Consider the following 27877-nt stretch of genomic DNA (forward strand, 5'->3'; position numbering starts at 1 on the left):
AGACCTTCCAAACTATATCCTTTGAGGTGCTATAAGTTTACCATGCAAATTAAATTTTCTGCTATATTTCTTTTTGCATGTTTTCTGAAATGTTTTCAGTTCTTCTGTGTCTTTAGATACCGAGCTGTCCTAAACTGATGAAAATATTTTACAGATATGCTAAATGATTCAGTACAACAAAAGAGTAACAACAAAAAACTGTAATTTCTTCAGCCACATTCCATTTTCATTTAATATGCTCTACACTTACTACATGAAGATCTCTTTAACCCTCATTGGGTTAAAGCAATGGCATGAAGTTCAACAGAAGTAAATGCTGGGTTCTGCACCTAGGACGGAGCAATGCCAGACACAGGCACAGACTGGGAGATGAGTGGCTGGAGAGCAGCTCAGCAGAAAGGGGCTTGGGGGTTCAGGTAACAGCGGGCTCAGCAGGGTCAGCATCGTGCCCTGGCAGCCATGAGGGCAAACCACATTGTGGGGTGCATTAAACACAGCATCACCAGCCAGTCAAAAGTGGTGATTCTCCCACTACATTTAGTGTTGGTCTGGCCTCACCTTGAATATTGATTGCATGCAGCTCTGGGCTCCATAATATAGAAGGGACATAAAGTACATGGATCTGTCCAGAGGAGGGCACCAAAGCTGGTAAAAGGGCTGGCAGGTGCGTCCTGTGAGGTGAGGCTGAGGAAACCTGGGTTTGGAGAAAAGGAGGCTGAGAGGCAACTTCGTGGCTCTCTGCAACTTCCTGAGGAGGGGAAGTGGAGAGGGAGGTGCAGGCCTCTGCTCCACACTGACAGGACTCATGGGAGTGGCACAAAGCTGCACCAGGAATGGTTCAGATTGGACAACAAGAAAAATTTCTTTACCCCGAGGGTAGTCAAACACTGGAGCAGGTGGTTGATGCCCCACATCTGTCAGTGTTCAAGAAGTGTTTGGACAATAGCCTCATTGACATGCTTTAACTTTTGGTTAGCCCCGAAGTGGTCAGGCAGTTTGACTCAATGATCTTTGAAGGTCTGAACTATTCTGTTTTGTTCTATTCTATTTTATTCTAGGCAGGTCAAGTTAATTCAATTCAATGTTTACTGGATCTCAGTCATATTCAATTCCTATTTCTACAGTCACCTTTACCAGTTCCATTTTCCCTTTTTTATTTTTATTTTCTAATACTAATATATAGTCCTAGCTTTAAATACTAATTTATCTATGCCAGATGCATTTTCCTCTGTTCTCCCGGGCATTTGCATGATCTCTCAATTTACTTTCAGATGTGAATTTTAACTAATATGCTGTTTGTTCACCTCATCCACATAATTCATTTTACTGAGCACTTCTATTAATTTCCACAGGTTCATACACGGAAGTTCTCCCACACATCACTCCTCTTATGTAGAAGAAAAGGAAATAAAATGTAATTGTCATACTATATATAAAGTTATAACAGAGATATGGATATATATACAAAACGTATGTGCATACTGTTGCAGTAAGGGGCATATCTAAATCTTTCGCATTAGGAATTTTGAACTTCCAATTACAGATTTTTTGTTGTATTTGTGTCATGGTTTTGGCTGAAATAGAATTACTTTTCTTTGTAGGGGCTCACACAACACAGTGTTCTGTACGTTTGATGAAAATAATGCTGATAACACACTGATGATTTAGTTGTTGCAGAGCAGTGCTTGCACAGAGCCAAGGGCATTTCAGTTTCTGGTGCTGCCTCACCAGCTGGGAGGCTGGGAGGGGACACAGCCAGGACAGCGGGCCCAAGTTGGCCAGAGGGATGTCCCATCCCCTATTCTGTCATGCTCAGCAATAAAAGCTGGGAAAGAAGGAGGAAAAGGGGACGTTCAGAGTGATGGTGTCTTCCAAAGAAACCGTTCTGCATGATGAGCCGTGCTTTCCTGGGAGTGGCTGAACAGCTGCCTGCTGATGGGAAGCAGTAAATGGATTCCTTGTTCTGCTTTGCTTGTGCACACAACTTTTGCTTTACCTTGTGAACGGTCTTTATTTCAGCCCATGGGTTCTTGCACTTTTACCTTTTTGATCCTCTCCCCCATCACACCTGGGGAGAGTGAGCAAGCAGCTGTGTGGCACTTGGCTGCCTGCCGGGGCTACACCACAACACTTTGCAATAAAGTCTAACGTAACTAGGTATTTTAACGTCATTTGACTGTATAGTATTATTAAACCTAAGAAAATGTCATCCCTAGAATTTGTGCTTCTCCAGTTTAACATGGGGAAGTCTAAACATCTGTTCAAATAATGCAAAGTTCATTTATCTTGTAATGTTTCTTTCTGTGACAGTGTCATTTGTCACATGTATAAACTTACCTTGGCTGTCATACCTATTGTTTGGCAACAGTCAGAAACACTAATGACAAGTTAAAAGTTGCTATGATACTTACATTGGTGAGGTGAATGACTCCTTTAGATGTAACAGAGCAGCCCATAAAACCAACATACTGCAGCTCAGGACAATGTTCAGCAAATGCTTTCACTGACTGATCTGTAACCTACAAAAAAAGATAGACAGGTAGCAGTTGAATAGGTGATATGAGCATGTTCTTGTATTTTCCCTGTAACTCTGGCAAGATGCTCGTTAATTGTTTCTTTGATAACAGATAATTACTGTTATCACTACTATTATTTATTTTAAGAGTTGTAAAAAAAACATCAGATATGCACACACAGATGTGTACAGAGAGGGATCATGGAAAAGGGGGATCATATTCTTGGAGGAGGAGGACAAATAGAAGAAGAAAGAATGATGGCAACTGAAATTCAGATATTCTTGTCAATCTATTAATATGCAGATAACCCAAGAGACCATTCTATCCACTATTCACATAAATTATACACAAACATTGAAATACTAACAAATTTGGTTTTGCCACCCTGCAGAATCATGCTGTGCATTCTATGCATCATTGACTCGGCATAGAATGTGAATTCATATCCTAAGTTTATAACCTTTTTCTAGGCATTTTTACTAAAAGGAAGCTGTTAATAGTTATTAACTAAAAAGATAATACTGCATTTGTGTTCCACATCAGACTGGCATCTCATGGTAATATATCATTCTGTGTTGGTTATCAGTTGAATGGAGATGTTACCTAGTTTGTTAACGAGATTTATATGTATTTCAACAACTATTATTTTTTTTTGCAATTGTGTCTAATAAGATTTGATAACTATGAAACACTAACTATTGAACAAATATAATGTTTTATATGTAGACTCAAAAGAACAACATTTTGTGAACTTTGTGAAGAATGTAAAATTGATCTGGATACACTTAAGACATCTGCATATATTTCTTTCAACAAGTTTTTTTTTTTTTCTTTTCTGAGGAGTATATATTCCCAGTGCAAATGACAGAAATGCAAATTCTATTCTGATTTTGTGATAAAACATGTACTTTCCAGCCAAACTGCACAGGAATGTCTCACTGTCTGTCTCACTGTATCTGGAATCATAAGTCCTGAATACCTGAGGGCATTCTGGGTGTGCAAGAACATTGCCTTGTTATCACAGAAGCAAAACAAATTTTGAAATATCTAGTCCACCACTGAGCCTCAGGTGAATCCATACATAGGAACAATATTCCTGCTGTGCTATGTATCACCTTTATCCACAGTTCCAACTTTCCTGACTAGTTTGTCACTTAACTACATGCTGGCAGCTTACGGTGACCTTGGTGAGACTCTGGCAAGACAAATTTTGAAAAGATAGCCCAGAGATAAAGGAGACCACCAACAAGATTATAGGTACAACACCACATTTAAACTGCACCGATCTGGGGTTATTGGATGTGGTTTATATAGGTCCAATGCAGTTTCTCGGAGCAACGATTTCTTAATGACTAAAGTTTTTTTTTGTAGTTGGACATCTTCCAACTATAAATATAAGGCAAGTCTTTGGAGGGGTGGGTATTTAGAAACCAATAAAGCTGAAAATATGCCAAAAGGAAGGGAAAAAGGGCCAGTTACATAGAATCAACTGTAAACTGGGCAGTGGCCATGTATTTTCTGCATGTCTAATGTCTACTGATATCACTCTAAAAACAGCGTAGTAAGAAATTTCATCTTTGATTTTGATCTGACAACATCTTACAACTTCACCTCTGCATATTCCTCTCATCTGAGGACTGTCACACCAACTATTTGGGAATTTTGAAGATTTTAACTACTAAAAACCTTTGACAAATAGTACCAGAGATCAAACACTGACAGATTTGCCTTATTTATCATTCAACAAGAACCAGAGTAGTTTAAAAAAAAAAAAGTCTTCTGACAACTCAGGAAAGTTTTAAATTAGGCACAGAGAAACAGAAATTCAATACATTCTCTCTAGCACTTTAGCTTTTCTAAAGATAAACTAAACCCTCTACTTCCATTAACATGCTAGGAGAAGGACCCTCTTACAATATTATCCTCCTCTCTTTACAGAGAGTATGATTCTCTGTTTCAGACAGGTTTGCCCTAGCTAGCAAGGAAATGAATTCATGAACAATCAATAGCATAAATGCCTACCATAACAAATTTATAACAGAAGTTAAACCTTTAAAATATAAATAATTTCTTTCATATAGCTGATATATTTGGGTGCACGAAGATTTTAGACGTGAAGTTTTGATTGCAAATAATAGAATTACTGCATCTTAAAATATCTTCTGTGTGTAGTGTGGAATTTTCAGCATCCAAAACAACATTTAGGAAAAAATAGTTTGGGTAAAAATTAGTGACAGCAGATTATGAGTATTAAATAGCATAGAGACTAGCAGTCAACATTTCCAGTGCTTGTTGGATATCCGGCATCTATCTGGTCAGAAAAAGATTATAACCTCCCTATTCATTACCTCATAAGCCTCATGATCTTCCCAGTTTACAAAAATTATTTGCAACCTGTCAAATGTATTGTGATGTTATCTGAATATGTTTTACATTTCCTGTGGTTGAAGTCACAACTTTTGTCAGACATTTTGCTATTGCAAACGGAAATTTCTGTTCTTAAATCTTTACTTATAAATAAAATAGCAGTGCATTGAAACTGTTGAGATCTTCAGGCTCATTTCAATAACAGATCCCATCCTTTCCTGTCAGCTCATAAAAACCCACCACCTTTTGGAGGTGACTTCAAGATCTGTTGGGAAACATTGTAAAAATTTCCCAGTCAGCACTGTAATCTCACAGTCAGCATTCTTTACTATACCAGTATCTATGAATACCATCCCTCTTTTTCAGACCCAGAGTCATTTATAGTAATTTGTATTTTAATAAGATTCCCAGCCAGCCAGCCTGTAATGAAGATCAGTAAATATTCTGTTTGGTTAGCTACTCTTCACACATAACTGCACTTTTCTGTGACAGTATTAATTGGGAGGAAAAATAAACATACTTATTTCTGTATATATATATATAATACATATGTATATATACGTACACACACACACTTGCAGTTTCACAAGAACAACATCGTCTCATAAAATGAATATGAAATAGTATCAGAGAATCACAGTATCAAAGAACATCCCAAGCTGGAAGGGACCCATAAGGATCTCTGAGTCCAACTCCTGGCTTCATACAGGTCCACCCAAAAACCAGACCTTGTGTCTGAGAGCACTGTCCAAACGCTTCTTGAACTCCGGCAGCTCGGTGCTGTGACCACTGCCATGGGGAGCCTGTCCCGGTGCCTGACCACTCTCTGGGTGAAAAAACTTCTCCTGACACGCAGACTGACCCTCCCCTGATTCATCATGCCATTCTTCATGCTGTACTCATACCAAGTATAGAAACATCTAATGATAACTTTCTTGAACGAATTATCTGCTGAAGGGGCTAAAAAAACTAATTGTACCATGTCTGTTTTTTTGCAGGTGACTAAGAACATGCAATAGTTCAGACTTTATATATAAACAAGCATGTAGCACTGTAGTCAAGCATGCTGACCTACTGTTCAGTTGGAGTACTTGATGACTGAATCCAATCTGTCATTATTTATATACAGTTCCAAAAACATAATAAAACAAGCTTTGTAGGTAGAATTATTATCTTTCATTAGACCGAATTCTACAGGGGAGAAAAAAGTAGCTAAGTTCCAGACAGATCTGAAATAGAAATAACAAAGATAAATTTAAAGCTAAAATAAGTTTTTATGATTGAAAACAGTGTTCTTCTGCTTAGTCAAGTTGTTTTCTGTTTTATCGTCTGCCGTGTTTAGCACTGATACACATACTTAAGCTTTTAAATTCAAACATGCAGACCAGTTCACTGTTTCTACTGTAAATAGTAGAAGGAATGGTACCCTCTTCCCAGGACCCAGGACCCAGTACCCAGGAATGGTAACCTCTTCCACTGTACAGATGTGTTTTAACCTCCCAAGAGTCGACCTATTCTGCAAAATGAATGATCAGTGACAGATGGAAAAAAAATGCACAGAAAATTACCAATAACATGTATGCAATGATTATGCAATCTTAACTCTGTTGACAATGCAATATGTAACTGTATACTACATTTTCCTCTTTACCACCCTGGAGAGAGGACAAGTAAGTGAAATATGGCTTCTGCAACCTACCAAGTATTTCAGAGTACTGAACTGACATTCAGACGTACTGTTTAAACAGATTAAACTAGTATAATCTGAAAACACATTATCAAAGAAATTATACTGCAGTCTACAGAAGTGCACCTTATCAGTGAGAATACAGAAATTCACAGCTAATTCTTTTATAGATCACAGTAGTGTTCTTCTAAGAATCTTTAATAATCTGATTGTCTAGTCGACCTTCATTGACTTTCATTCACCCTGTCTTGCTTCATGTTAGTCTTGGTTTGAAAAAGTAATATAGGATGATGAGGAGAGATTTATAAGTTATGCACTAAAGCATTGTGAATGGGAAATACACTGGGCTGGAACTAATGACACAGATTTTGCTCCTGTTAAAAAGATCTATGATAAGTGAGATATGGTTTAATCATTTTCTTTTTATGTATTACAGCCTATTATATATGAATTCCAGTTCTGTATTGTTTTATATAAATTCAATATTTTGGCTATTGTGCATTAAATTCTATAAGTATTAGTTTATTTTACATTCCATAACTGAAGCAGCAAAACAAAACAGTTCTGAAGCAAGGGTGATAATTCAAAAATGAAGTTTGAGGTACAACAAGATGAGCTACTTAAATTCCAACTAAAATGCCCAGCAATTAATAAAAACCTAGAGAAGCTGATACAGAATAATTGAAATGAAAAAGAGAGAGGAATAAAAGTACTAACTGACCCAGAATGGACACCATGTTCTCTCATTCAAACAGGGTGCTGCAAGTACACCTAAATGTGAATTTTTCACATAAAATACATAAATAAAAGTTTGCAATATATATTTTATATATATTCAGTACAAAGACACCAAGATAAACTCTAGTAGAGTAAAATATGCTCTCATGTAAGTATAGAGTTGGTCTGCCATGAATGTAACATCCAAGCGTACATTGCACAAGTCAGCACTAATGGTAGATGAAACCCATTTACTCCCAATGCCCCACCCCATGAATCTTTACCTGTCTTCAGCAGACACCAGCTTAACCACACTTAATTGTGCATGGGAAGAAAGGAAGGGTCAGAAAGGACTCACTTGAATTCAGCTTTATATTTGGTAAGTTTGGAAAGAGAGAGGCTTACTAAAAGCACATCTGCTAAATCAGTCCTAAAACTTTGTTGCTTTTCTTCTATACTACAGACTTTCTATAGTACAGAGTTTCTTGCTATACTACAGACTTAAAGGCACACATATAACCCACTCAGAAATCTCCCAGCATGAAGCATGTGGCCAGGCACTCCAAACCTGTTTTATATCCCATACTTAAACAATGTCCATTGTCCACATGAGCTTTCAGGTAAGCTTAATTACTCACATAAAAATACACTCACACAAAAATACACTCACACAAGCAGCATAAAGCAACACGACAGTACACACAAAGAAATGCATCTTTGCCACACAGATGCTGTTGTCTTTTTTTTGACCAACATTTTAAAATGACTTTTTAATAGAGGGTCAAACAGATCATGATATTACACTTTAAGTTAGAAACCAGGAAACTTATGCTATAACTGAAGCATATATATGTACATAGATAGACACATTATACCTTCATAGACCATGAGTAAATAATTACTAGCAAAATTCTGAATTCAAACACTTTTGAATTCAAACATAAATTCAATTTCATTTTAAAATTCATTTCTATAGTAGACTGTAATACTTAAAGTATCCACTGATAGACTTAGAGTATCCGCAGACAGAATCCTAGGACTCCAGCAAGACTGGCCTCTAGGAATCCCAGCTCCCAGAGGCCAGGGTAAAAGGATGGAGCAAGGAAGATGTACGTTTAGTGTATGAGGATCATGTACTTAAGCAATACTTAAGCAAACTGGACATTTGCAAGTCCATGGATTCAGACAGGATGCACCCATGAGTACCAAGGGAGCTGTCAGATGTGATTGTCATGACACTCTATAATCTTTACTTGATTGTGGCAAGTTGGAGAAATGCCAGAAGACTGGAGCAAGGCAGCTATCACTGCTATCTTCAAGAAGGGCAAGGAGGTCCCAGAGAACTACTGTCAGCCTCACCTTGATCCTTGGAAAGGTGATGAAAAAGCTCATCCTGGAAGCCATTTCCAAGATTACAGAGAAGCACAGGAAGGAGAAGAAAATCATCAGGGCTAGTCTGCATGGATTCACCACGGGAAAGTCACACCTAACCAACCTGTTAAGATTCTGTAATGAAATCACCAGCCTGTTGGATGAGGGGGGAGATTGTCTTCTTGGACTCTAGTAAGGCCTTTACACTGTCCCCTCATAGAGAAGCTGTTGAAGTATGGGGTGGATGAGCAGAAAGTGAGGTGGACTGAAAACTGACAGAACAGCTCGACCCAGAGGGTAGTGGTCAGCAGTGCAAAGTCTCGTTGGAGCCCGATGAGTGGAGTACCCCAGGGGTCAATACTGGGTCCAGTCTTGTTTAACTTCATTAACAATCTGGACAACAGTGTAGAGCACACCTGCAGTAAATTTCCAGATGACATGAAACAGGGGGGAGTTGCTGACTCATCAGAGGGCCATGCAGCCATCCAGAGGGACATTACCAAGCTGGAGAGGTGGGCTGACAAGAATCTCGTGAAGTGCAACAAGGAAGAAGTGTAGAGCCTTTTACCTGGAGAAGAACAGACCCAGGCACCAGGACATGCTGGAAGCCACCCAGCTGGAAAGCAGCGCTGCAGATAAAGACCTGAGAGTCCTAGTAGGCAATAAGCTGAACATGATTCAGCAATGTTGTTCCCTTGCCACAAAGATGGCTAATGGGCTGCATTAGGCAAAGAGTCACCAGAAGGTAAAAAGCATTGATTCCCCTCTACTCAGCCATTGGTGAGGTTGCACCTGGAGTGCTGTGTCTGGTTCTGGATTCCCCAGTACAAGAGAGATCTAGGCACACTGGAAAGAGTCAAACTGAGGGCTACCAAGATGGTCAATGTATTGGAGCACCACTCCTATGAGGAGAGGCTGAGAGCTGTGACTGTTCAGCTTGGAGAAGAGAAGGCTCGGGTGGGTACTTATCAACACAGGAAGTTCTGTCTGAACATCAGGAAGCCCTTCATTAGTAGGGATGACAGAGCACTGGAATAGGTTGTCCAGAGAGGTAGGAGTCTCCCTCCTTAGAGATCTTCAAAAGCCATCTGGAAAAGGCCAATGGTATCCTGGGCTGCACCAGGAAAATGTTCTGCCAGCAGGTCAAAGAAGGTGATCCTTCCCCTCTACTCAGCACTGGAGAGGCCAAACCTGGAGTACTGGTTCCCGTTCTGGGGTCCCTAGTACAAGAGAGACATGGTACATAATGGAGAGAGTCCAATGAAGGGCCACAAAAATGATTAAGGTACTTGAGCACCTTTTCTATGAGGAAAGGCTGAGAGAGCTGGGACTGTTCAGCCTCGAGAAGAGGGAGATCTCATCGATGTCTACAGATACCTGAAGGGAGGGTGCAAAGAGGACAGAGCCAGGCTCTTTTCAGTGGTGCTCAGTGACAGAGCAAGGGGCACAAACTGAAACTCAAGAGGCTCAAGATTCCCTCTGAACATGTACAGGTTGCCCAGAGAGATTGTGGAGTTGCCTTCCTTGGAAATAATCCAAAGCCACCTGGACAAGAGGCCCTGGGTGTTCCTTCTTCAGCAGAGGGGTTGAACCAGATGACCTCCAGAGGTCTCTTCCAACCTCAACCATTCTGTGATGCTGTGATTTAAATGATATTTGTCATAAAGGCTCTGAAGAAGTAAATATTATTGGCAAGGATACATTTACTTCTTGATCCTTTAGTACCATTACAGAACACTGACAAAAATAAGGCACAGATAATCTGTCATCCTAGTAAAGTTTTCAGGACATCCAAATTTCATTAGTGAACAGCAGCAAGGCATGGCTCATCTTAACTAACTCCTGTTGGACATACAATACATTCACATTCAGTGTGGATAAATTTAACCATTTTCTTTATTAAAAAAGAGATTCCATAACTTTCAGCTCTAAGTTGCAGTTGTAATGGGAAATTTAAGAGCATTACCAATTTCTATGAACATGCAATATAAAGAAATTTAAACACTTCTATTCTTTTATCTATGAAGAAAACAAATGAACTGAAAAAATAGGTTTTTTAATAATTGTTAATTTGTAATGTTTAGGTTATATTTTCAATATTTTCATAACCCAGGCTTAGAATGTTGTTTTCCTTTCCATTATGAAAACTTAATACAAATGTACAGCGTTTCATTAAATAGAATACTGCTCCTTACTAACAGCAATAAAAATTGTTTAATTATTAACTGAAAGGGATGTTTCTTGAAACAGCTTTCACCATTAAAGCTGAAATGTAAACATGAGATACAGAAGCAAAGCCTGGAAACTCCTACTTATTCAGGTGAACCGTACAATATGAGCTATTCCATCAGAGCAACACTTTATAGTACACAAGATTAATACAGTAATTGAAGCATGAATTCACAGGAGGCATTAGCTACCTGAAGCAGCATAGCAGAATACTGGGTCTGTAGAACTCCTGTGTGCCTTCTGCCTAGTATCCATGAAGCACTGACCCTAGGGCTGTCTCATTCTGAGATCAGAATTGGAGACCTGCCTGGGCTTTCAACCCTGTGCACTCTTGCCTACCTCAGACCACATCAGACACTCTCTGTATAAGGCTCTATGCAACACTGTGCAATTGTTACCCCACCCTCAATTCTGAGAGGAGGAGAAGAGTGAAAAGGATTGTGTTGCTGTCCTTTCTTTCATCCTTATATCTTAGCTCAGGAGTTTCTACATCATGCAAGAGGAAAGATAGGCAAAAGTATAAGAACTAGCATAAAGAGTTGAAAAGAGTACTTTCACATTTTGTTTCTTTGTTAACATTCACCAGCTGGCCTCATCAACTACATTCTACTAACTACTTTAAAATACTGTAAGTATCAAAACCAACAACAACAACAAAACACAAAAAAGACCACATACTCAGTGGAATAATTAACTTAAAATTTTATCAGTTATCTTTTTAGAATGTATTTGGATTTAATGTATTTGGATTTAATGCTTTTTCCACATTTTAAAGAGGTTCGAACAACTGGCTATAAAGAATAGTGTTCCTATTTTATCTTGATAATAGGAAGAATTTTTATAGGCTTATGCTAATTCATCTAACTTAGTTTTTAGATATAGAAGTCTAATAACCTTAGTCAAGGGCAGTACAAAGTACTCCTTCCAGTTTTGTGGCACAAAGCTACCACCACATTAGTACTATTCTCTTCTCCTTACTGGTGACAGCCATTGAAAAGATGAGTTCCTCTCCCTGTTTTGATCTATTTTATCTCCTGAATTAATTAATACTAGGCAGAACAACACACTTGGAACATATTAAGTTTGAAATAATAAATAGGTATAGACAACTGCTATTTTCAAACTGGTTTAAATAGCTGGGTTAGAAAACAAATCTCAATTCTCAATATAAATTATCTCTGATTCCACATCAATTAACTCACAAGTTAATCAAGTACAGTTTGAAGACCCTTATATTGCACATGGCTATCAACACAATCTAATTCATTTATTGCAGAGCTAAAATAAAATTGTTAAAACAATTCTTCAGCTTATAAAATATTGCCTTTATACCAAAAGATGAAATTTATCTTCAAAATGTGCTTACTCTGGATTGGCAAAATTCTGCTTCCAGAACAAATATATACTTTTTTCAACAAACTGCATTTATACACAACCTGACAACCGTTTCAATTTCAGAAAAAAATTAAATATATATTTATTTGCAGACAAATGGTGCCACAGTATTACAAATGATCTAATGAAAACTATACATCAGAAATACTGTATATACACAAAAGTTTATGCGAAATTAAGAGTTGCTCAGCGTATTTTTTAAAAAGAATGCAAAATGACTTCTAAGAATTTGAAATAATATCCTGAGCATCTTCTTTTATTCATATATTGTATCCAAAAGGCAGATGCATTCACATGCTAAGAAATATATTTTATTTTTTTCACTTAGTATAATTCTGAACACAAAAGGAAGAAAATATTTCCAAGTAACTGCAACATAGCTCCACAGTTTATTGGTCTATCCACTTCACGTTTCTTCCTTGTGTAAGAAATGGATCAGTCAAGTATTTGTCCATTCTTTGGCAGAAAATGACTTTGCATTACCTCCTCCCACCACAGCCATATTAGCATATTTTCTATTGTGTTTTATGAGTAGAAGAACAGCACAAAACCAGATTATTCAACACCTTTATTGTTCCCTCTAACAGAAGAGAACCCATTCCCATTTAAAATCTTTTTGTAAAGAAATTCACTTTTATTTTCTCTCTCTGCAATTTGATTTTATACATTGTCATTAAAATTAATGTCCTCTGGCACATTTATCAGTTTATTCTATCACAATTTCAAGGTTTCTAAAGGGGCTGGAAGATTATTGCACATCACATAGTCAGGTAACATATGCTTTGCACTCATACTTCTGCCCCTCTAAAACAGACCCAGCAGAGCACCGTTATGATCTGAAAGAAAGACCTTCTTCACAGACAACTCTTAAACTACTAAGGTTTTTATGCCTATGAACTATGAAACGCTCTTAGTCTACTTTTTGCTTTATTCCAATAACTTTTTCCTTTTTCATACAAAAACATTAACTGTTTGGTTTTGTTCAGTACTCTGGTAAGCTTTCACACTTATCTTTTGATAGTCTAACTACCCAAATAAACCACTTTGTTTTGATCCATCAAGTATCAGACAAATACATGTTCCTTTCATTAAAACCACCACCACAATCTTTACCGTAGCAGAAGCTAGCTCTGTTGTCCAATCATTGTCATGGGCAAAACATATACATTACCCTCTTAATATTTTTTTTTATTTCAGGTAAGAAGTTTAAATACAAACTTTGGCAACACTCACTGCTATGATGCAGTACCAACTCAGCAATCACTGTTCCTGACAGATTCTTGCTTATGAAAGCTGTTGCACATTCATAAAGCAACAAAGTAGTATGAATGTACTACAACCCTCTTTGTACCATTTCTACAGAAAATACTAACTATATGCTTTTTGTTTGGTATGCTATAGGGATACATGTTTGTCAGATTCTTCATTATGTCTAAAAATGTCTTGGTGAAACAAAGTGATAGTAAAGCCAAATCAAGACAAAACGCTCATAAAAAGGATGACTTTTCTAACCAAACCCCCAAATCCTTTCTTCTTGCCAAGGCAAAAGCATTTTCCTAGTATGCAATACAATCAATAACACAGGCCTGTAATGCCTACTAGCACTAATAAATATAATAGTGGTAATACAGGCATTGTAACCTCTAAGGCTAATATGGATACAAAGACAGAAAATATCTGGTATTTACCTACATAATCATCCAGAAATATTAAGGAAAAATAGGATGTATCCTTTGATATCACATTTATTTTAGGAGTTAGTAAATATGATAGAAAAAGTAATCTTTTTAAAATAATGTGATAAAAATAATCTTCTCTTAAAGAAGTTAGACACTGTAGACATTTAAAAGAATTATAAAATCACACAGTGCTTTGATATAAGTTTTCTATTTAAACCATTTCTCAGAGTTTCAGAGAATTACCATCTAACTTTAATGAGAGGAAAAGCTCTAACAGCAGTTGGAAATGTAATATAATGTTTACACACAGTACATTCTATGCTATAAAAAAAATAATTCAGAAAAAATCTAAAAACTCCATAGTATTTGCTTATGATGTTCATGGAATTATCCTTGCTTTTGCAAGTTATATCTACTCATGCTAGCCATACAAAAAACTATACAATTGAAATACAATACGGCTTCATGAAGCAGAGATCATCAGCTGCTATATAACTAGCTGTCCCCACAAAATATCTTAGAATCGCTAGTGCAGAAACTGTAAGTGGGTACAAAACCAAAACCCACCTCCAAGATATTTCTATCCCACGGCATTTCATAGACACTATTTACAGATTTAGCATCTCTTCCTCTTCCACAAGCATACAAAGAAAAGATTCTCCAATTTTTCCTGTATAAATCACAGAATCTTTGTCTGCCCAATCCACCAAAATTAATTTAATTCTGGAATCTGTTCAACTCTGTTTGTGTGGATTGTATTTACAGTCACCATGTAAGAAATGATGAGATGAATACCTGCTTTAAGAGAAGGAAGAAGTCATATATTACAAATTTTGCTCTTCAACGTGGAGGACAGGCTCCTTAACTAGTGAAAAGTCTCTCATGTCACACTGGAAATAGGACAAGAAATAAAATGGCAGAATTCCCTGTTTATTGCAGTAAATACAATTAAAAAAAAAAAAAAGGAAGATAGCAAAAGGACTACAATTACAACTGCATAGATCAAAGAAAGTAATTTCATAATTAAGTATTTTTCCTTTTCTATACTTTAATAGCTGTACTCCATAAGGGAAGAAGGGAGATGGTAATTTATTGAAATATAATAAATGATTCAGCAAGTAATATCTTAAAATAACATACTATAGCAAAGCTCACAGTAAAATACAAATAATTTAATGGACGTTACTATCCATAGGGATACCATAGCTATATAACTCTTATTCAAAGCAATTTACATATTAGCCTTCTTGCGTAAAACATTTGTCATATAATATGGACTATTATGAAAGGAATATGTTTAAAATAAACAAGAAAACAACACAGCGTGTCAAATTTCAGATGCCAACAGGGTTACTGATTGCATTTATTTTAATGCATCTCATAGGGAGTCCAAGGAACCTACAATTTTTAACCAGACTTGCAGATTTCCTTTTGATATTGTAAGGCAATGTTATAATGAAATGCCATTCTCCTTATGAGAAGTACTCACCCACCCCCAGGGGAAAAAGAAAAAAAAAAAGATTAATTTTATGTGTACGAAAAAAAATATCTTAGATTATAGGTTAATAGATATGTTTATTACTGGCTAACAGACATGCTATTCATTAGTAATTCTTATTCATCCTGCTCAAATCTGAGTACTAGAAGACTTCAAGTTTTATTAATAAAAAAATTAGAACATTCCATTACCATTCTAACCTGTCAGAAACAGGTAGTGGCAGAATTCAAGTCCTACTTGGTGGAAACTTTATTTTCAGAGCACTTGATATTCAGAACAGATGGGAACCACAAGTTCAGATGAAGTCAGGAAATGTAGCATGATCTTACCAACAGTGAAAATGAATGGAAATTGAAATGGCTTTGGTTTGATTTATAAATGATCTTCACACAATAGAGCTACTATTACAACGGAAACAATAATTAGAAGCAATAGGGAGAGATTTTTTCGTTCTAATTTTTCATCAGTGAACTGCATGCATTACTGCTGACTTAATTCAAAGTGGATCACTGTTACATCAGTCTGATTAAGTAGTACACCAACCCATATTCAGTTAGAAGCAGAATCAGCTTTAGATGATGCAGCTGAAATCCTGAAAAGCATCACACATGATGAAAAGACGTTATGTTAAATCACATCCTCCAAGTCTTGCACTTTCATGAAATACCTTTTCATGCTTTCTGATCTACTTGGCACCACAACGTTCATGTGGTCTACTCAGGAGAAAAGCTCACGTAACATCATAATTCTCTTAATAGCAGCTTTAGAGTTTTGTTCCTACATTTACAAATCAGTAGAGAATCCTCCGTGAAATGTTATGGTAAGAAGTAAACATGCTACACCCTGTGAGAGTTATTATGTGAATGGTACTGGCCTACAATGAAAAGCTGCAGGAAAATTAGTCATTAAAATGGTAATCTTCAGTATTCACTACTGTGATTTACTACTTCATTACAATCACAGTTTGATATCAGCAGTAACTGGTAGGAGCTACCTCCTAACATAGTAACAATAAAAACAAAAATTAAAACGGCAGAAATAGAGCTTTAATATGCATGTACACAAAGATTCAGACCCAAAGAAAATATGGCTCAGAAAAGTTAAAATACAAATTGATATTGTATAGGATACACATACACATTCTTGTGCATACATCACTGAAAATCTGATTTTATTGATTTCAGTGAATAATCACCTCTAGCCCCAGAAACAAAACTCTTAAGTTCTGCATATGCTGTTTTTTCTCCTTATACATCATTCTTTGTTCAGCCAGGGTATACCATTATACCTTACAACAGCAAAAATCAAAAATCTTAAAATAGAAACTGAGCTGCATTTAACTAAAAGAAAAAAAAGAAAAAGAAAAGAAAAAAAAAAAACTAAAACTGCTGGTTTGTCTTAACTACAATAGCAAGGAAAACCAATAATCAAAAAGCACTAAAGAGCTTTGTAGCTGGTAACAGATAATTTACCAAAATTCTTTATAATAGATCTGATTCTTTGAGTGGATTTTTTGTCTGACTTTTGCACAGAGTAATTCCTCAAAATATACTAATAGATTCTGGGGTTTGCTTTATTTGTTATCACAGTACTTAGATGAAACAGTCTTGGTTTTTGTTTTCTGAAAGTTGAGTGAACAAGGGAACCACCTTTGTTATTTTGAAAGAAAATTGTATGTGCAGGAGTCTGCATCATTTGTATCACTAATTTTGTTCTAACAGAGTTAAGTCTGATGAGGCCTGTGGATGCAGATGGCAAAAGAAATGGAGAATGTGTAACAGTAAGCAGAAATAAAATATAATCAGGGAGGCACTTAAACTTATTAGTGATACCCATTTGCCTTTTTGCTGTCTGGATTAAACAATGTTACCTTTCCAAGGCTAAAGACTAAGATAGGAAGACCGATCATCTCATAAAGGTCCTCACTGACACGGCAAAAAGTGAAGGACTGGGAAGCTACAAGAGAAGCACACAGACTCAGAAACTAGAAAGCCAGGATGTTTCTCTCTGTTAGCACAACCAGGCAGAACGTGAAGCCTGCCCAGAGAACTACAGCTGAGACATTACAAAAGATAATAGAAAGAAGGTGATATGATGTACAGGTGAGCATGAGTTAGATTTGACTTCATATCCATACAGTTGTCTGAAGACAGATAGAAAAGCTGTTCAAATTATTTCAATCAATCACTGCATATGTGCACTCTAGAAAAAATGTCCTTCTGATGAGGAATGCACAAGGACTGCCGTATTAGTTAGGATTGCACAGGGGCTACAGTCCTGATGAAGCCTGGGACAGAAGCAGACCTCCACACAGACAGGCAGCCAGAGCAGAACTCGTCCTCATGCAGATCCACAGCTGCAGGCTGACAGGCTCATGCAAAGCCCTGCGTGCTGTGTGATGATGGCAAGACCAGCACAAGAGGGTGCTGACGTTCAACAAATCAATTTTAAAAGAAGGAGGAAAATAAATAAATAAATAAACCTCCACCACCACCAAGAGACACATTCAGAGTTCAGCACATTCAGAAAATTGAGATCACAACTGTTGCAGGTCTTAAGGACATGACAGAGAAGGAAAGGTAAAACCAAAAAAAAAGTAAGAAACAAGCAAACTGGAAGATTTTTTTTTGGTTCTTGTTTTTTAAAATTCTTGACTTGACTTGAGATAACTTACTAAATCAGAACTATCACAAATTGTCATTTAGGTTTGAAAAAGTCAAAGGTTTAAAAAAAACAAAAACAACAACAACAAAAAAAACTAACACAAATAAACCCAGTTCTCAATAGACATGAATAACAGGCACATTACATAGTTCTTTAACCAACTCAACAAGATTTTAAAAAAGAAAAAACACTTTTTTTTCCTGATCCTTCTAATTTGTGCCAATATTACTTCCTTCACCTTTACAACTCCACTCCCTTTCCCTATTGGTAAATATGTTAATTATAAGCAGCAAAGTAATTTTTTATGCCAGAACTGTAAAACAAGCCATATAAATCAATAAGAGAAGATGAGCAATTACCCTACTGAAAAACACAAAAACTATTGCCAGCACCCTAAATCTTTTGATGAAACCCTTCACAAATCAGCTGCAATTTTGTGAAAACAGCAAACTACGCAATATCCAATGCTTTGCATAATCAATGCATCTACAACATCTTCAGCTTCTGGCAAAGCAATCAATTAGGGTCAGCTCTCAAATAATCATCAGTAGTGCCCAAGTACACTGGGTAATGACTTTCAGTTGTACTGTGTCAGCAGTTTTTCAGTGGAGTGAGCAAGACAGGCAGAGACAGCAAGAATGAAGTTCTGCCTACTCATTATTATGAACAGAAGAACAAATGTGTTATTTCTATTCTCAGTGTAACATCTGGAAAGGTGTTAAAAATTAGTTATTTTTTCTTGCCTTTTTGCATCCCCAACTCTCCCCCCTTATACATCTGCAGAACCTGCAGGACACAAATGAAGGCTCATGTGTCTTCGGGCTCTCCTTGGTGACTTTTTTTCTTCAAAAAGAACAGTATAAATTGCCAGACAATCATAAAAATCATCTCCTACCCTGTTCCTTTATTCCTGGATATTCAGACCCCTAGACATCTTAGTCTTAATGCCTTCAAAAATTGTCAAGCTCTGCAAACTGATGTATCTTAATGCCTTTTTCTGACCTCATTAGTACAAATTATTCAAACAATTACCATAACAAATTTTAAGGAAAGAAGAAGGACGTGGAGAAAATTGCAAATTCTAAATCATACATTTACCCGGACAAGACTATTGTCAAGTTAGCATCTGTATTTTTTTACAGCTGTTCTGGGGAGTTTACTTGGATGAAGAAAATGCAACAACAACTTACGACTAAAGCCCTTCACAAAGTACCACAGAGTAACTGAAGAATGTGGAAATCAATATAAGAATTAAAAGGCAGGAATGGAAATGACTACGATGGATGGACAGGGGGTGGATGGAAAGGAAATGGCAATGAACTAGATTGAAAGGAGAACAATTGATGTGGACAGTGTTCAGAGTTACAAGCACAGTTTGTAAAACAATAGTCTTGAAATAGGCATTAAATAGTTTCATTAAGAATGTGCCATCTCCCAGAAGTGGAATGAAATGAATTTCTCTGACAAATTCAGTATAGTTGTCATTCAGTGTAGTTAAACTCAGTGTAGTCAACATAAACAAGAGTAACATGTCTGTTTGTGAAGAACCAGTTGAGTTTGAAGATGGCAGACACTGACATTCACACTCATATTCAGACCAGACAAATGTAGAAAAGAAACACCAAAACCATGGCATGGAACAAAATGGAAGTAAATGACATATTTGAAAAGAGCACAGAGTTTATCAGAGTCACATACAAGTCAGAATCTGATCTCTCTCCCAAGATATACCAGAAGGTAAGAACAGGAGAAAAAATTATCTTAGCTAAAGACTTTTATGAGCAAAAATGTTATGTGGAGATACTGGTCACAAACAAATGAAGATTGGAAATTCAAAGCAAGTTTCAAATTACCAGTGAAACAACATTCAGAACATTTTAACTTCTCAGTATTAATAGAGTAAGCAACACAACTATTTTTTGGATGGAAACAGATAGACTTCCGAACAGCATTGCATCATGTGATTAGCTAAGGTAGCAAGCAATGGGACTTCCTGACCCAACAGATCTTCCATTTTTGTGTGTCTATGTATTCCTTATCCCAGATAAAATCATCAGCCAAGTTCCAATGACTTTAGAAACCTCACGATTTCATCTAATAAGAAATTCCGTGGAGTCTGGACTACTTGGCAGAATTAAATGGATACTACTACACAGGAAAATTCTAGAAGTGTTGTAATCTAATGGCCATTCTGCTGAAACAGTAGAAGTAAAGCAGTCAAAAAACAACTCAGCTATAGTCATGGCTGCTGACAGATTTGCTTACTGGTTTTTACTCTTCCTTACTCTTCTCGATGACTGATAATGCAAAATAGTCCTCTAGCTAATGATGACATACTTTAGAAAGGACATCAACTTCAAAGACATGGGTAAAAAACAAAACAAAACAAACAACCCCTGCCACCACCAAAAAACACAACACTATGACTGTGACTCATCCAGCAATCAGAGTGCTGTAGACACATATTAAGTAACCAGCAGAAAGCAATTATTTCAAAAACAAAAATGGATAGTTGGGGGAGTAACAAATTTTAACATCTCCTCAAAACGCATGTGAAAACAGGCTTATTGGACAAGTGTTTTCCATGGAGTGCAATAAGACTTTGCTTTTTGAACGAAAAGCACAATCTCCTTACTATGTATTTGTATGGATTTGGGCTGGAACAGAGTTCATTCTCTTTCTCATAGATGATATAGTGCTATGTTATGGATTTGTAACGAAAACAGTGTTAACACACTAGTGTTTCAGATATTACTGAATAGGCTGGAGGTGCACAAGAAGCTGGGAGGGGACGCAGGCGGGACAGCTGATCCCAACTGACCAAAGCAATACCGCATACTATATGATGACATGCTCGGCCATCAAAGCTGGGAGAAAGAAGGAGGGGTGGGGGTACATTTGGAGTGGTGGTGTTTGTCTTCCCAAGTAACTGTCACAAGTGATGAAGCCCCACTTCCAGGAAACAGCTGAACATCTGCCCGCTGATGGGAAGCAGTGAGTGAATGCCTTATAGTACTTTGCTTGTGTGTGCAGCTTTTGCTTTACCTGTTAAACTGCTTTTATCTCAGCCCATGAATTTTCTCACTTTTACACTTCCAATTCTCTCCCCCATTCCACAGGGAAGCAAGTAAGCAGCTGTGTGGGGGCTTTGCTGCCCACTGGGGTTAATCCACAGCAGGATTTTAAAAAAAAAAACCACAACACTTTACTAAAATGACAATTTCCTTCTGTGTTAATAAGCCTTTTTGTGAATTTTATTGGGGTTTTTAATTTCAAGAGTTCACATCTAAGGGACACGCATCTGTTTCCCTATGCTACAAAGGCTGGTGGTAATTTTCTTCTGACAAATAGACCTAATAAGTGCCCTGTACAAATATACTTACCCCAAGGCCCGTGAAATGTGCTTTACTGGGGTAAAATCATTTACCAGGGACTGGCAAGACAGGAAGACTGTTGGGAATTACTCACCAGTGATTTTCACTGTCTTTTCGGAAAGTTAGAACTGTTAGCCTGAAAATGTGCCTTAGACAAATAGGAAAAAGTGACTGCCTCATTTTGCAGTTGTTTTTATTTCCTGTCTTATTGCTTCACTGAACAGCAAGAACCCCAGGGAACTGGACAATGCAGTTTATTCAAAGCATTCCTGTTGGTGTAAGAATGTGAAAACAATATCCCAACTTCACTATGAAATGACCTTGATGATCTGTATAACATTTGCCAAAGACTAATAACATTTGTAAAGATACTTGCTAATATGATTGATTGCATTCTTCACTGCTCCAGTTACCTTGAACTAAATTGCATGACATTATAATGATGACTTTTGTAAGTGCAGTTTCTTAATTTTTCCTCAGTCTTTCGACAGTGTTCTCACAAAAGATTGAAGGAGTTTATAGATCAATAATGTGTGTTGCATAAAATACTGCACTCTAACAACAAGTATTTTTAATCTTTCTGCTAATAAGGTGTTGTGACAGAGCACTGGCAAAGAACGTAATTTCTGAGTAACGGGAGAATAATACCCAAACCTCATTTGTACATATCCAGAATCATGAACAGCAAGTAGTCAGGTGTGAGTGATTCATGGTTGTGTGAGTGGAAACAAACAAACAAAAATTATATCATCACCAAGCATACTCTAGACTTACTGATCACAGTATGTCTATCCTGCCGAGCTACACTAGAATGCCTGATGTGCTTTTCCCTGACATTCAGAGTTCAAGCATGTTGCATGATGCAGTGATAACGAGAACAGCTTTGTAAGGAGTCAGAAAAGGTTCACAGCACTTACTCATTTGGGGTTCTAGGAACAATAAAAAGTGTCTGTACTACTCTCAGTCTGTGAAAACAGCATATCTTCATTCTATGGGAGCCCAGTAACTCAGGCCATGGTGACAGACTGTACTGTATTTTCAGGAGAGTTTATGTAGGAAGCAACTGTATCTCTATATGAGCAACAGTAAACACTCTTCCTCTGCATAAGCCTTCAGAAGCTTTTTCATCCACATCCAGGTTCACCCATGTCACAGGTCCAAATGTTATAAAAGGAGCTCTCCTCAATAATTCACAAAGGCAAAGCTAAGTCAACTGCCAAGAAAAAGGAAATTTCTCTGCAGATTAAATTTGTATGCAAAAAACTGAGCTAAAACACAGCTTCCAACAGAAACTTATGTTTGGACAGGTTCAGGCATCAAATGAATATTACTGGTAAATTCCAGCTACAGACACTGCACAAGATGATACACTCAATCTCCCCAAGCAAAACTGACAATGCTGGAACCTTGGCTGACTGCCAGATGACCACCAAGTCTCTCTCACTCCCACTCCTGTTAGTGGGTTTACATGGAAATATTTGGTTGCTGGGGACCTGCTGTGGTGGCCTTTGTGAGCAGAGTCAAGCAGCTGCCCCACATCAGAGCAGAGCCACCTGCAGCCGCTCCAAAAGGGACCCACTGCTGGCCAGAGCTGAGCCAGGGAGCAACGCTGGTTGGGCCTCTGTGGTTGCAGATTGAAGAAAGGGAAAAAAAAAATACAAAAAACTGCTGCGCAACAGCAGATGGGAGAATGAGGAGTGAGAACCAGCCTTGCAGCCCCCAAGGTCAGTGCAGCAGGAGGGCAGGAGGTGCTCCAGGCACACAGCAGCAGCTCCCCTGCGGCCTGTGGAGAGGCCCCTGGTGGAGCAGGCTGTCCCCCTGCAGCCCATGGGTCCCACATGGAGCAGATCTCCACGCTGCAGCCCCCCCGTGGAGGAGCGCCCCCTGGAGCAGGTAAAATGAAAAGTCTTGTGGGTCAGAATTAAGGCAAGGAGATCATTAACCAATTATCACCACAAGATAAACAGGCCTGACTCTTCCACCTCCTCCCCAGCCCCAAAAAGTGCATTCAGACCATAACTGCTCCTCCCTGCTGTTCTTCCTCACTCATGGCAGTTCCCTCCCATTGGGTACGCTCCTTCATGAACTACTCCAGTGTGGGGCATTCCCATGGCTGCAGTTCCCACCATAACCAACCCTACATGGGCTCTCCATGGGCCGCAGCCTCCTCCAGGCCACATCCACCTCCTCCACAGGGGGCTCCTCCACGGGGGGGCTGCAGCGTGGAGATCTGCTCCATGTGGGACCCTTGGGCTGCAGGGGGACAGCCTGCTCCACCAGGGGCCTCTCCACAGGCCACAGGGGAACTGCTGCTGTGTGCCTGGAGCACCTCCTGCTCTCCTGCTGCACTCACCTGGCGGGCTGCAGGGCTGGTTCTTTCACACCTGTTCCTTGCTCCTCTCTCCCACATGCACCATTTTCCCCCTTAAGCCCGTTTCCCTGAGGGGCCAACATCTCAGCTGCGGGGCCTGGCTGTGCCCAGCGGTGAGGCCGCTGGAGCCGTCTGGAATCGGCTGTGTCCACACGGGGCAGCCCCAGCCTTGCCACATGCAGCAGCCTCGCAGGTAGCAACATGACGGCTACACCACATATACTGACAAAGGAACTCCTTGATCTTTCAGCAGTTCTGGTCCTTGCCCTTCTTAGATTTCCACAAATAGTAAAATCCTATCCATCAAAATCGATTAGTCCTTATTTTCAGGGCGTAAGTACTCCATGAAGATAGCACCAGAACATTTTCACACAGTTGCGCATACTAAGGGAAGTTCAAATTCTCTGCTGGCACCCATCCGCCAGCACCAGATTAAGGATGGTCAAGACTATTATGAGTCATTACCATGATCAAATACGTCCGCGCCCATGTTCTTTAACAAAAGAACACATTAGCCCATTAGCCATCTTTTTACCTGCCATCCTATAAATTCTCACATCACAAATCTAGGCAGATGACACACTGAAGAACTTTATTAACTTTCTGAACTAAGAAGCTCATCTGTCATCCTCTGTCATATAGATTAATTCTTAAAGAAGCATGTTATAGAAATGTTTCTCAACTTCTTTCACATACTTGTAGCTATCTCTTCAGAAATACACATTCAAACAATTAATTTTCAGCTGAAATATTGTGATGTTTATAAAAATATTTGTTTGAGTGTATATATTTTTCTGGCAGGTGCTATAAGTAAGTAGCCTATCTTTTTCCTAAAATAAGACTCAATGATTTTTTTAAACAGTTCTTCTTTTGACAGATGATTGGCTTTTCGTATTACAGAGACTGAGCAAACCTAAGTAAAAAACATACCCAGTAAAACTGAATAAAATGCTCTGTTTTTCAAATCAGGTCAGTTCATGAAGGATAAGGCACTACAGTTTTTATTCACAGCCCATCTCCAGAAACAAACAAACAAACAACAACAAAAAAAAACAAACTAAAGTTTAAAAGCTTTTATACTTAATTTTTTGAAAACATTAAAATAATATATATTTTTAATTTATTCGAAGAATCATGTTTTGGCTTTCCATCCAACAACTAGAAAACAAGTAAAATCTAGAAGAATACAAACTGAACATAGCCATGACAGTTGTCACAATATGGCTGAAAGTACTTAGCGAGCACAGAATAGTGAACTAATTAAAATAATTAGTAAATTAAGAACCATTACTTTAGTCTTCTTTATTTTACACCTGTAAGTTAATACACCGTTTTTTCTCTGTAAACATATGACACCTTTTTTTTTTTTTTTTTTGGCTCTTGCATAAATGACTCCTGCAACTACGACATAAAGAAAATACCAGATAATGCAATCTTGGCAACATGCCGATAGGGAATAACTGAAGGAGACATTACATACTTTCCAAAATTTAAATCCAAGTTTTACATTTTTCTCCTCCATCAGCAAGAAGCTTTGCTCTCCTTAAACTAAGGCAGTTGCAAACTACATTTTTATTCAATTAAAGTAACAATTGATTCTAATATACAAAAACATATTATAGCAATGTTATATTTATAAGCTAGCACTGCTAAAAACATATTACCTAGCTCTGAATTTCATTAGCCAATCTCCAATGTTTTTACTAAAAAGCTTAGTATCATTTCATTAGAGAGACAAGGATTACTGCTTCAGGTCACAGAACTGATCTGAAGCAATGTCAGAAAAGACTGCAAATCTCTTTAATCCCACTCCTTTGCTCTTACCACTGGAGTACTACTTTAGCTTTAAACACCTCTCAGTTCAAATCACAGAATCCTATTCATTAATACTTTCAACTATAAACTGTAATTTCACATACTTCAGTTAGGCTACCATAAAGGTCAAAGAAACATCTTCAGAGGGTAAACTACAGAAGAAAGTGGAGTTAGACACAAAACTATGAACATCCCCAGTATTAAAAATACAGGGTCTTTTAAGGCTGTAATATTTTTTTGCCTACTTTTCAATAAATCTTCCTTTTCCCCCCTGAAACACCTTTAGCACTTCTGAATATCTGAGTATATGAAAGTATATAAAGCTTAGCAAAGCTATATATAAGGCTATCCACAAACCTCAGCCTAAGAAACACTTTTGTGTCACTACATGCCAACATTTGGACCTATACAAATAAAATACATTCGCAATATTATAAAATACATAATATCTATCTATCTGTATGCATTTGCCAAGGAACACGCACATTTTCAGACTAGTCAGCATAAAGTGTGAGGGATGCTTCTCATAGTATTAATATTTCAAAGCCATGTTCTTCAAAGGAACCCGCTTCTACAACATTAAAATCTGTTGGATCCATGCATGCTATATAGAATGGTACTAAAGAGAAATCCTAGCATGCACAACAACTGTAAACCTCAGCCTCGAACAAACCAAACACTTCACCTAAAATCTCTATCTGTTTTGGTTATACAAAAAAAAAAAAAAAAAAAAAGAGTGAAATTAGAGTTACTATAAATATATTCTTGCTGATTTGCTCAACACTTTTGAAGATCAAGTCACTTATCTTTCGTGCATTTTGTCTCAGCTGGGTTGCTTTGCACCAACTTATGTCATTCTTTTTATCCACTTGTTTACAACTTTCCAGTGCTTGCAGGTGATGGATACAGCTAAAAATCTGATGCTCAAAGGCAGAAATTGTTAAAGGACTAATACAGCACCAGCAGTATCTAAATCGGACTGGTGCTGTGCCTACTATAACTATAACCAGATGGCTCAGACAACTAATAGTAATTTTCTGATTACTGGGATTTATCAGCAACAGAGATAATAATATTTAAAGTATTTAAAAACAATGAAAAAAAAAAAAAACACCAAAAAAAACCTACTTTCCTCCTGTAATGAGATTTACATGGATACTCAAATAAATGTCTTTGACAAAAACATGAGAAGTCTTCCATTTCATAAAGAAACTGTAGTTGTTATAAACAAATCAATCATATCTTCTTTCACTGCCGATCCAAGGCGGAAAAATACAGATCCCCCTTCTTGCAAAACTTAGGCCAAAAGCCATGGCATATCCACAGGGGAGGACAGAACTACTTTCCCTTATTAACAAACAGTGAGAAACTGGAAAAAAATAATTCTACTTTTTTTTTTTTTTTTTTGAAAAGCCCCATTTATTCGCCTTGTTCTTAAAATCAGCTGGAAGTAATGGTCACATGACAGGGATTTCTTCCAAAGTGTCCACTACTGTAAAATTCTCTTACAGAACTGAAGAGTGTATCACAGTTTTGAGGAGGTTTTGAATTCAGGAGACTTTATTATTGAGACTATTCTCAAGTGTTAAATGTTTTGGACATGTTTTATACTGATTTTTATATCAATTCACATTTTGAACACAAACTTCTCTCACATGTAATATACAAGCATTAAGAACCATAGAATATCCTGAGTTGGAAGGGACAATTCCTGACTCCACACTGGGCAACTTAAGAGTTAAACTATAAATCTAAGAGCGTTGTCCAAATGCATCTTGAATATCAGCAGTCTTGAGGCCATGACCCAGTTCCAGGGAGCTTGTTCCAGTGCCTGAACTGGAAGTTCTTCTCAGTGAAGAACGTCCTAATATCCTACATGAACTTCTCCTGATGCAGCTTTAAGCCTTACTCATGTGTCCTATCAATCACTGGCCACCAGAGAGAAGAGATCACCACGTTCCTCTCCACTCATCCTCAGGAGGAACTTACAGACAGCAAGGAGGCCACCTGTCTTCTCCATGCTGAGCAAACCAAGTATCCTCAGCTGTTCCTCATAAGTCATGCTTTCTAGCTCTTTCACCATCCTTCTTGCCATCTTTTGGACACATTCTAATATTTTGATATCTTTTCTATATTGTGTAGCCCAAAACTGCACACATTATTTGAGGTGAGGCTGCATAAGTGCTGAGTATAG

The 27877-nt window shown here is 37.7% G+C and overlaps 1 protein-coding gene across 2 annotated transcripts in view; it reads right to left on the minus strand.

Annotated features, from left to right (window-relative positions):
• Positions 1-27877, minus strand: part of FBXL17 (F-box and leucine rich repeat protein 17) — a 318378-nt gene that overhangs the window by 219528 nt on the left and 70973 nt on the right. For both annotated transcript variants that reach the window (XM_040541158.1, XM_040541159.1), the window contains exon 5: positions 2412-2519. In XM_040541158.1, coding sequence (XP_040397092.1) covers positions 2412-2519 — 108 coding nt within the window. The remainder of the gene's footprint in view (positions 1-2411; positions 2520-27877) is intronic.

Source organism: Cygnus olor, chromosome Z (genome assembly GCF_009769625.2).
Source record: "Cygnus olor isolate bCygOlo1 chromosome Z, bCygOlo1.pri.v2, whole genome shotgun sequence".
Taxonomy (NCBI): Eukaryota; Metazoa; Chordata; class Aves; order Anseriformes; family Anatidae; genus Cygnus; species Cygnus olor.